Source organism: Oreochromis niloticus, unplaced genomic scaffold (genome assembly GCF_001858045.2).
Source record: "Oreochromis niloticus isolate F11D_XX unplaced genomic scaffold, O_niloticus_UMD_NMBU tig00000736_pilon, whole genome shotgun sequence".
NCBI lineage: Eukaryota > Metazoa > Chordata > Actinopteri > Cichliformes > Cichlidae > Oreochromis > Oreochromis niloticus.
The window spans coordinates 380,503-392,445 of NW_020327230.1; the positions used below are offsets into that span (position 1 = coordinate 380,503).

At 39.3% G+C, this 11,943-nt stretch overlaps 2 gene segments (V, D, J or C); both read left to right on the forward strand.

Moving 5' to 3' along the window:
- Positions 1–314: 314 nt before the first annotated feature.
- Positions 315–11,943, forward strand: part of LOC109199572 (Ig kappa-b4 chain C region-like) — a 32,406-nt gene continuing 20,777 nt past the window's right edge. The window contains 1 exon segment of the C gene segment in view: positions 315–360. Within this exon segment, the coding sequence occupies positions 330–360 (31 nt within the window).
- On the forward strand, positions 1,880–3,207 carry LOC112844675 (Ig kappa-b4 chain C region-like). The segment is given in 2 exon segments: positions 1,880–2,027; positions 2,722–3,207. Coding segments are annotated over 2 exon segments (459 nt in total).

Here is an 11,943-nt window from a genome sequence, read left to right on the forward strand (position 1 = left end):
TTTGTCACTTGCAGTTGCCTGCAGCAAAATCGGACCTTTCCGACCGCACATACAATACACAAACATCACAATGGGGAGACAGGACAGAACAGGTAGCATAGAGAAAACAATGAATGTATAACACAAAAGGGCAGTCGATGAGGAAAAAGAAACTCTGCTCATCCTGATCCCTAATGGGGGATCAGGATGAGAAAACAGAAACCAAAACTTCTCAGCACAAAAGCACATTTATCTTCACAACACCATAAAACACAAGATAAGCAAAAGGGGAATATGCTAATGTACACAGCAGCATCAAGGACGCTGCACTCTCTGCGCAACCTAAAGTGATGCTGAACCTCCGTCTACATCGGATGGGAGGTAAGCATGGGAGGCGATGGGTTCAGGGAGGGCGGTATCTGTCTAAGTGTACGTGTGTGCATGCGTGTGAGGATGTGTGTCCTGTGTTCAGCCTGAGAAAGTGTCTTTTCGCCCAATTAAGATCAACAGTCCACAGCCTACGCAGGTGGAGTTGAGGGATCTGGTGAGAGAGTCAGGGAGTCTCGTTGTCACTGTCAGGGGAGAATTTGTTGTTGTTCTCGTCGGCGTCGGCCTTCAAGTGTCCAGCTGCTGCCGCCGGGTTTGGGTAGCCGCATGAGATGATGATGGTGGTTATGTTGTTTAGGACGAACAGACTTCATCTGAATTTTACAGTCGTGCTTTAAGTCCATCACTGGTCCGGGGGTGTATCAAGAGAGCTACATCCGCCTCCTCAAGGAGCAAAAAGAAAAGAGTGTGTTCATGATGGTGGGAATGCATGTTTGTGTCTGTGTTTGCCTGTTTGTCTATGTTTATATGTCAGGTTGGGTGTTAGACTCCACCTCTCAGCCCCCAATACACTCCCTGCCAGTGGTTGAGGCCCCCACCTGCTGGTACATTAGCGGTTGTTGGTGTCCGGTGGCTGCTTGCCAGGGCCTGGCGCCCTTGGCTCCATCGGGCCCCTACCGGGGTGTGGAGGGTCGTCAGTACACTCTCACGTAGCCTTTTGCCAGCGGAGCCTGCTGGCACGTTGGCTGCTGGGTGACCCCCCCCACCCGTCTGGGGCTCTCCCCAGCTTGTTTGTAGGAGGGTGGCGCAGCTGTCCCTCCAGTGGGCCTCCTTGGGCTCTTGTGCTCTGGGGGGAATCTAGATGTCTGGGCCCTGGATGTCCTCCATGCTTGCTTCATGTCCTGGGGGGCAGTGCTATGGCTCCCTGCAATTACTATTAGATAGTTACATGGAGAAACCTTTTGAAAACAAGCGCACTCACGCACACAGGTGTGCACAGACACTCACTATCTTCCTTGGATGCTGCCTCTAAGCATATCGTCTGCTGTGGGTCTTTTGTGCTGCTCAGTAACATTCAGCATTTATTATTTACTCTTATTTATGCTTAATTAGTTGTTGCTGTGGTCTCCCTACTGTGTTGTTCTCTTTTTGCTTGTTTACTTCTTTTTTTTCCAGCAAGTGATCTCGCGGATTTCTTTTGTCTTTTCTCACTGTCCCTCTTCCCCTCTGTTTTTCTTTACCTCTCCTTTTCCTAAACTTCTCTTATCTGTCTTTCTCTTTACGATCCCCCGGTTATATCTGTTCCGATTGTAATCATTTTAAAAATAAAAAAAATAAAAAAATAATAAAGACGAATCAACTGGACCAGTATGGCAAAGCCAGAATGATACACTTGAGAAAATAAATCTGTTGAGAATTTTTCTTGGCCTTCAGACAATAATTCTGATTGCTTCAGTGCCGAACGGGACAGGAAAAAACGTGATCGTCCAAAAGCTCATGGATTGAACTGTATTTAAACTAACATTGTATGATGGTATTTGAAGAAGTCATATCAGCTGAGTCATGGCTGCTGTGCAAACAGTGAATTATGTTGTTGAGTTTGTTTGTTTCAGAGTCAGAGAGCCGTGTCTCTCTACAGTCAGAGGTTTTTGTACGGCGCCTCAATGAGTTTGTATCACTGTGGTGGACTTTTGGTGAAGGAACCAGACTGAATGTTGGAAGTAAGTTTATTCTGGTTTACTATCAAATACTTTCATTTTTATTAAAGTTCATTTAACAATTTCTCTTCTGATTTTAAGAGAAAAGCACGTAGCTTTACGAGAAGTTTGATGCTGGAATTTTTTATCATCCTCTTATGTCATGGATGGTAATTCAAATCTGATCTCTAAAAATGTTATGTCTACATTTCAGTCTAATTGAAACTGGAAAAAAACAAACAAAAAAAATATAAAAATCATCTCTGATGTCTTTAGTCTGTAAAGTATTGTTTGAAATTACTTTGAGTTTGTGTGAATTTTAAAAATTGTTTTAGATACACATGAAGAGCATTTTGTGTCACTGAATATATATTCTATTTATTTGTTTCCACTTAATATTATTGTAAGTCATGTACAATATTGATGACTTTAAACTTGTTTTGTAAATGTTGCCACATCTGCTTCTTTTATTTCCAGTGTAGTTTGAACATATTTCAGGTCAAACTGTGTGATGATTCTCTCTGTGCTGATATGCATGAGAGCTTTCTTAAAGGGAAGTGAAACAATGTGTGAGTTAATGACTGGTGGAGCAGAAAAAACACCTGACAGAAACTTCTTAACGGAGAAAATCAGCTCTTACAGTAAAGGTGTCCGACTGTCTGTGGTTTGATTGACAGCTGTGTGCTCCCTGTGCTCTAAGCTGATTGGTGTCTCCTAGGTGATACCCGTCCCATCCTGACAGTGCTGCCGCCCTCCAGTGAGGAGCTACAGCAGGGGACTGCAACAATCACATGTCTGGCCAACAAGGGCTTCCCCTCAGACTGGAGTCTGTCCTGGAAGGTGGATGGCAGTGGCAGCATCAGCTGGGAGGAGAGCAGGAGCCCCGTGGTGCTGCAGAATGACGGCCTCTACAGCTGGAGCAGCACCCTGAGGCTCCCTGCAGACCGCTGGATGAAGGTGGGCTCTGTGACCTGTGAGGCCACCCAGGGCTGCCAGACTCTGGTCTCAGAGCCACTGAGGAGAGTCCAGTGTTCCCAGTCCTGACCTGACTCAACCTGATACTGGTTTAATGCTCTCATTCTCAACTCTGTAACTGTCTCTCCATCTTTCTTTTTAAAGAACAAATAAAGACTAAAACTGTTATTTTCTTTCTCATAATGACAACATTCATGTTTTAGGTAATAAAGATGTTTTGCAAAGTGAATTTTGGTTGAATCAGACATTTTATTTTATTCAAATCTACAAACCTGCACTTGATGAATATATTTTTCATTTACATGAATTTAGACCAACTCTGCACTCCAACATGATGTCTTTATTTTACACTGGTAAAATAAAACACAGGCTGAAAGAACCATTAAGGAGATCTGCATTTTAGCAAAAGCTGAAAAAGTATGGAGGACCACAAGAGCCACGCGCATCGAAATAAAAATTTCTGTGCTTTAATAATGAATTGTAGAATAAATTCTGCAATTGTAAATTCATTTTTGAATTCCAATTTAATAAACTGCATTTCAAAATCCTTTTTCCAATTGCATTTCAGAATCCTTTTTCCAATTGCACTTTAATAAACTGCATTTTAAAATCCTTTTTTCAGTTGCAATTTAATAAACTGCAGTTCAAAATCCTTTTTCCACTTGCAATTTAATAAACTGCAGTTCAAAATCCTTTTTCCACCTGCAATTTAATAAACTGCAGTTCAAAATCCTTTTTCCACTTGCAATTTAATAAACTGCAGTTCAAAATCCTTTTTCCACTTGCAATTTAATAAACTGCAGTTCAAAATCCTTTTTCCACCTGCAATTTAATAAACTGCAGTTCAAAATCCTTTTTCCACTTGCAATTTAATAAACTGCAGTTCAAAATCCCTTGTCCACTTGCAATTTAATAAACTGCAGTTCAAAATCCATTTCCCTTTCCTGTTCGCTCCGGGATTAGCTGCTGGATTAGCTGCTGGATTAGCTCTTCGATTAACAATTTGCTGGAGGCTATTCAAATTAGCCACACCGTGGGATGTAAGGAGCTCTCTGATTGGTTGGTCGGACACAGGCTGTCTGCCAGCCTGGATTTTTCTAGCTCATAGCTTCTCCCTGCTAGGAAGCGTGTGTGCTTGTACAAAGGCCGTTCAGCGTCGGGATTTACACTCGGCTCGACACGGATAAGTGAAGAATGAAGGGACCCTGCAGCGAAACGGAGAGCCAACCTCTGACTGAGTGCCTGTCTACACATTCTGACCACCTGTTGAAGGTAAGGTGCTAACGTGGCTAACGCTAGCATCACCGCACGTAGCCCCGTTATTTTAAGATCATCTTAGCTAATGAAAGTTTTACGTCGCAGCTGTACGAGCTCGCTACGTGTTTTGTAAGCTGCTGTGCTCTTCACAAATAAAGCTGGAAGCAGCTCAGACTGTTAGAACCAGCACTGAGCCCTGTTACATTTATACGGTGTTAGAGCAATGGCTGCAACCTACAGCCTTTAAACTAGCAATTACAATGCTGACAGTAAACTCGTCAGTCCAGATGTTACCACATTACTCTATGGTACTTAGAGTTAAAACAACTGAGACAGGCTGATTAAAATAACAGCTGTCAGTTCTCTCATTCAACATATAAAGACTGGAGATCACACTACTGATTTCAGTTCATTTAATATGTGAGTGCACAGATTCATTCTCAACTGGACATAAATGATGATCAAAGGTTGTTTAAATGATGAATTCATCAAATCCCAGCCTCTAACACAGTGCGCTGAATCTTAGCTTTGAATGTCCAGTATATTCTAATCAGTGCAATGTAAGCATTCACCGAACCTATAGTATCTACACCTGTGTGGCAAATGTGTGGTAAAGATACAGATAATGAAATTTAATTATTAATACAATATACATCATGAAAAATGAAAGCTGAAATTGATTCAGTTTAGTACTTTTCTCTGTATGCTCTGTGATTATAAAGGCCTTAAATTCTGTGATATATATACTGTAAATGATTTTCACAGAGGTCTTAAAGTACTTAAATCACTGCTGATAGTCTGGTTGTTTATATTTTCACATGTTTTTGTGTCTGTAGGGCTGTTTGATGACGATTTGGACTCCTCTGGGAGATGAGGACACACCCACATCTGTTCCATACTGCAGCCATGGATGGTGTTACAGCTCTGAGTCAGCTTTGGGCCATCAGACGCACACACTGGAAAACCAGCACCTGGACTTCATGCAGGAGAGACGGCCTCAGTGATGTAGGTTCATAAGCGAGTTCAAACATTTCTGGCCTCTTATCACTTAGATTTTGAATGCATTTAAAGCAGGAACTGCACATTAGGGGTGGGTTTTAATAATCGATTCATCGATTAAAATCGCCTGGCTTGGATAACGTGAAATCAATTCATTAAAATCCTGAATCGATTTTTTAATATAAATTTATTTTGCCCGAAACGCCAGAATCTCAGGTGAAACCTCACAAAATTTCAACAACCACCAAACAGCAAAGACAGTAAATGAGAGCAGGTACACGGATTCTGCACAAGGACGTAAACACACAGCGCGGACCCGTGGATCAGAATCAGTGAGATGTCGCCTTTCTCACCCGACGGGCGCTGCAGCTTTAAGCGTCTGCGCGCGTTCCCGCGGACGGCAATCACTTTCTGGCACAACAACTGCACGGACACGGTCGGTGCTGAAAGCTGACAGCACGCTGATTCTGATGTTTCGGCGGGTCCGCGCTTTGTGTTCACGCCCTTTTTGCGCTGATTCTAAAGCTGTTAGTTTTATCTCTCTCCAAACAATATTGACTGAACCAGCAGCAAAAGAAGATCCAAACTACGCTTCACGTAAACATCGTCATGAATTCCTTCTGACTTTTACTGTTTTGCTTCACCCACGATAAAATCACACTTCATGCACAGCTCTCTCTCTCTCTCTCTGTACTGTTTTCTGCATTATTCGCTTGCTTGTTACGTGCAACTCTACTGTTGTTTACAGCGCTGTCGGCCGCTGTTTTTTTTTTTTTTCTTTTCTTTTTTTTCGTTTTACATACTTCCGAAAAGAAAACCTAATTTCTGCCGTTCAATACTGAACAAATTTAAACTTTTTAAAATTATGCAAAATGCAAAACGCTTAGCCGTGTCTCTAATAAAACCGCTGTAACGTCAGAGGTAACGTTCATATGTTGATTAATGGTTTTCTTTCGTTTTTGATGTACTGCAGATACATATTTTTATAAAATCCCAGGCCAGGAAAACCACCTTCATGTTTTTCTGTTTTATCTTCAGCTACTTTGACACAAAGGCATCTGCTGTGACGCTCACACCTTTGATAAAGTCTTGCGTGTGTCAGCTTCCTTTTTATAGATACAAAAATATGTCAATGAAATCTGAATTATAATATTTCTGACTGTCAAAATTTCCCAGATTCAAATCGAATTTAATCGAATCGTGGATCGATTCGATTCGGGACCTTGTGAATCGGAAATGAATCGATTCTAGAAATCAGTGACGATACCCAGCCCTACTGCACACCTAGCTGTCAAAAGTTTGGCAGTATGAGTACTGTAAAGTTTTGTAGGGTCCTTGTTAAAAATTCCACAAGCACCACACCACATTTGTCATATACAGTTCCATTTTGTACAGGACATTTTTGAAATTATATCTATATATATATTATATATCCTAGTTATCCACTTGTCAGTAATTTTTGAGTAAATGGATGTCACTGATAAATCAGTGGTGATTCACCTGCAAATGTTTTTAACAAACTTTGTTTTTTGTAGAATTCATCAGCAGCTGTGGAGAGATGCATTTGAATATCTTCTGGTTCCACTTTTCCTTACCTGGAAGCTGAGTATTGCTGATTTCTGACAAGGACACAAACCTCAGTGCTTATCATGGGTTTTACATCCTCTGTGCAGCAATTCCAGAGAAAACGAGAGAGCAACGACCACTCATTAAGACCAGCCAGAAATCTGTCCCTTTCTGGCAGCTGTGGAAACTTCCAATAATAAAGTTTGCATTCTTAGAACAATGCTGGATCATGTGTGATGTGTCATCATATGAGGATATTACATTTTGCCTTAATTCTGCTCAATTAAGTGTTTTGATCGTTGATCCAGTATGGCAGCTTTGTGTTGTGCTGCAAGTTAAAACCCATTGTCCTCATGAGCACAGCATCTAACAACTCTCCTTAAAAAAAGTCGATTGACTTTAACTGGACACAATGGTTTCCAGTGGGAGATACATTCATCACTCATCCGTGACACTGGAGAAGTCACCTGGATGAGTGATAAAACAATTTTCCATGGAAAATCCAGAGGAACTAAACTTTGTTGTTGTTTCTTTGGGCTCAATTTTGCCTGAGGCTGAAATTGAGCCCAAAATGTTTCTTCTTTCAGAAGAATGTTTTCTGAAAGAAGAAAACATTTTGCCAATAATCAGATAAAAAGATTGTTGAACCAGGTGGTATTCTCTGGAGTTTAAGACCAAAACTGAACTCAGTGAATTGACATTAGACTGGAATTCATAAGATGAATAGAAATACTGCTGAAGCTGAATGATATGTGTGTGTGTGTGTGATCTTTGTTTTCTCCAATTCACCAGGTCTGTAAAGTTCAGTATGACTGTGGTACATGATACAAAAGAATAAATACAGAAGAATAACAACTTTATGTGAATAACTTTACTCTTCTTAAAAATAACTCATAAAACAAGTAAAAGTACAAATGTGTACAAGTTAGAGACTTCCTCAGTAAGTTTACACTCTTTTGGAGTGATTTTAATTGTGTGTTAAAGAAGAAAGAGATTAGAGGTAAAGTAGAGGATGCAGAGTCCATCACTGAGGCCGTCTCTCCTGCATGAAGTCCAGGTGCTGGTTTTCCAGTGTGTGCGTCTGATGGCCCAAAGCTGACTCAGAGCTGTAACACCATCCATGGCTGCAGTATGGAACAGATGTGGGTGTGTCCTCATCTCCCAGAGGAGTCCAAATCGTCATCAAACAGCCCTACAGACACAAAAACATGTGAAAATATAAACAACCAAACTATCAGCAGTGATTTAAGTACTTTAAGACCTCTGTGAAAATCATTTACAGTATATATCACAGAATTTAAGGCCTTTATAATCACAGAGCATACAGAGAAAAGTACTAAACTGAATCAATTTCAGCTTTCATTTTTCATGATGTATATTGTATTAATAATTAAATTTCATTATCTGTATCTTTACCACACATTTGCCACACAGGTGTAGATACTATAGGTTCGGTGAATGCTTACATTGCACTGATTAGAATATACTGGACATTCAAAGCTAAGATTCAGCGCACTGTGTTAGAGGCTGGGATTTGATGAATTCATCATTTAAACAACCTTTGATCATCATTTATGTCCAGTTGAGAATGAATCTGTGCACTCACATATTAAATGAACTGAAATCAGTAGTGTGATCTCCAGTCTTTATATGTTGAATGAGAGAACTGACAGCTGTTATTTTAATCAGCCTGTCTCAGTTGTTTTAACTCTAAGTACCATAGAGTAATGTGGTAACATCTGGACTGACGAGTTTACTGTCAGCATTGTAATTGCTAGTTTAAAGGCTGTAGGTTGCAGCCATTGCTCTAACACCGTATAAATGTAACAGGGCTCAGTGCTGGTTCTAACAGTCTGAGCTGCTTCCAGCTTTATTTGTGAAGAGCACAGCAGCTTACAAAACACGTAGCGAGCTCGTACAGCTGCGACGTAAAACTTTCATTAGCTAAGATGATCTTAAAATAACGGGGCTACGTGCGGTGATGCTAGCGTTAGCCACGTTAGCACCTTACCTTCAACAGGTGGTCAGAATGTGTAGACAGGCACTCAGTCAGAGGTTGGCTCTCCGTTTCGCTGCAGGGTCCCTTCATTCTTCACTTATCCGTGTCGAGCCGAGTGTAAATCCCGACGCTGAACGGCCTTTGTACAAGCACACACGCTTCCTAGCAGGGAGAAGCTATGAGCTAGAAAAATCCAGGCTGGCAGACAGTGTTGCCAACTCCTCAGTAAGGAAAATCGCTATTGGTTGTCCTAAAAGTCGCTAGAAGTCGCTAAATGACGTCATCACCTAATTTGCATAATTGGTCACGCTAATACAATTGTAACCTATGTTGTTGGAGAGAGAAATAACATCGTGGAAGAGACATAAAGTGAGTAAAAAACGTCCTAAATGCATTTAGAGTTTATTTAGAACTACAAATTAAATTTCTTTTAGCAATTATTGTTTTTTTAATGTCACAATTCCAACCCTGCTCCTTTACCCGGGCTTGAACCGGCAAAAGTGATCCGAAATAGGCACTCTGGTGGAGTTACTTTGTGTGTGTGTGTTTATAAATAGTTTTAAACCTTGTGATCCACAAAACAGCATAAGAGTAAAAGATTAAAAGAAGAACTGACTGCATTACAGCACCCGCTGCTTGTTAAGAGTAAAAGCGATACGCGCTTTCACGTCTTTTTTTAGCGACTTTTTATAGAAAAAAAGTCGCTAGGGGGTCTGAAAACTCGCTAAATATAGCGACAAAGTCGCTAAGTTGGCAACACTGCTGGCAGACAGCCTGTGTCCGACCAACCAATCAGAGAGCTCCTTACATCCCACGGTGTGGCTAATTTGAATAGCCTCCAGCAAATTGTTAATCGAAGAGCTAATCCAGCAGCTAATCCAGGAGCTAATCCAGCAGCTAATCCCGGAGCGAACAGGAAAGGGAAATGGATTTTGAACTGCAGTTTATTAAATTGCAAGTGGAAAAGGGATTTTGAACTGCAGTTTATTAAATTGCAGGTGGAAAAAGGATTTTCAACTGCAGTTTATTAAATTGCAAGTGGAAAAAGGATTTTGAACTGCAGTTTATTAAATTGCAAGTGGAAAAAGGATTTTGAACTGCAGTTTATTAAATTGCAGGTGGAAAAAGGATTTTCAACTGCAGTTTATTAAATTGCAATTGGAAAAAGGATTTTGAACTGCAGTTTATTAAATTGCAGGTGGAAAAAGGATTTTGAACTGCAGTTTATTAAATTGCAGGTGGAAAAAGGATTTTCAACTGCAGTTTATTAAATTGCAATTGGAAAAAGGATTTTGAACTGCAGTTTATTAAATTGCAATTGGAAAAAGGATTTTGAACTGCAGTTTATTAAATTGCAAGTGGAAAAAGGATTTTGAACTGCAGTTTATTAAATTGCAGGTGGAAAAAGGATTTTGAACTGCAGTTTATTAAATTGCAAGTGGAAAAAGGATTTTGAACTGCAGTTTATTAAATTGCAAGTGGAAAAAGGATTTTGAACTGCAGTTTATTAAATTGCAGGTGGAAAAAGGATTTTGAACTGCAGTTTATTAAATTGCAATTGGAAAAAGGATTTTGAACTGCAGTTTATTAAATTGCAAGTGGAAAAAGGATTTTGAACTGCAGTTTATTAAATTGCAGGTGGAAAAAGGATTTTGAACTGCAGTTTATTAAATTGCAAGTGGAAAAAGGATTTTGAACTGCAGTTTATTAAATTGCAAGTGGAAAAGGGATTTTGAACTGCAGTTTATTAAATTGCAAGTGGAAAAGGATTTTGAACTGCAGTTTATTAAATTGCAAGTGGAAAAAGGATTTTGAACTGCAGTTTATTAAATTGCAGGTGGAAAAAGGATTTTGAACTGCAGTTTATTAAATTGCAGGTGGAAAAAGGATTTTGAACTGCAGTTTATTAAATTGCAATTGGAAAAAGGATTTTGAACTGCAGTTTATTAAATTGCAAGTGGAAAAAGGATTTTGAACTGCAGTTTATTAAATTGCAGGTGGAAAAGGATTTTGAACTGCAGTTTATTAAATTGCAAGTGGAAAAAGGATTTTGAACTGCAGTTTATTAAATTGCAAGTGGAAAAGGGATTTTGAACTGCAGTTTATTAAATTGCAAGTGGAAAAGGGATTTTGAACTGCAGTTTATTAAATTGCAAGTGGAAAAAGGATTTTGAACTGCAGTTTATTAAATTGCAGGTGGAAAAAGGATTTTCAACTGCAGTTTATTAAATTGCAATTGGAAAAAGGATTTTGAACTGCAGTTTATTAAATTGCAAGTGGAAAAAGGATTTTGAACTGCAGTTTATTAAATTGCAGGTGGAAAAAGGATTTTGAACTGCAGTTTATTAAATTGCAAGTGGAAAAAGGATTTTGAACTGCAGTTTATTAAATTGCAACTGAAAAAAGGATTTTGAACTGCAGTTTATTAAATTGCAGGTGGAAAAAGGATTTTGAACTGCAGTTTATTAAATTGCAAGTGGAAAAAGGATTTTGAACTGCAGTTTATTAAATTGCAAGTGGAAAAAGGATTTTGAACTGCAGTTTATTAAATTGCAGGTGGAAAAAGGATTTTGAACTGCAGTTTATTAAATTGCAACTGGAAAAAGGATTTTGAACTGCAGTTTATTAAATTGCAACTGAAAAAAGGATTTTAAAATGCAGTTTATTAAAGTGCAATTGGAAAAAGGATTTTGAAATGCAATTGGAAAAAGGATTTTGAAATGCAGTTTATTAAATTGGAATTCAAAAATGAATTTACAATTGCAGAATTTATTCTACAATTCATTATTAAAGCACAGAAATTTTTATTTCGATGCGCGTGGCTCTTGTGGTCCTCCATAAAAAAGGAGTTTTAAAATTGTACAGGTTATTTTTATGTTTGTTCAAAGTTACATGACTGTGTGTGGTAGGTTGTTGGTGGTGTTGCTCACCTGTACCAGACAGACTGGTTCATGAAGGAATGCTGGGACCTGGTTGCCACGGCAACAGCCTCACCAGACTACAAAGCAAGTCTAAAGAAGAAAGAGTCTTTAGTGTCTCTTATGAGCTGTTTGTTCTGAGGAGAACTCACAGACAGGAGAGTCAACGAGTACAAGGAGTGATTAGAAAGAATCTGAAGTACAAAGTTTTAATTTCATTGACGAA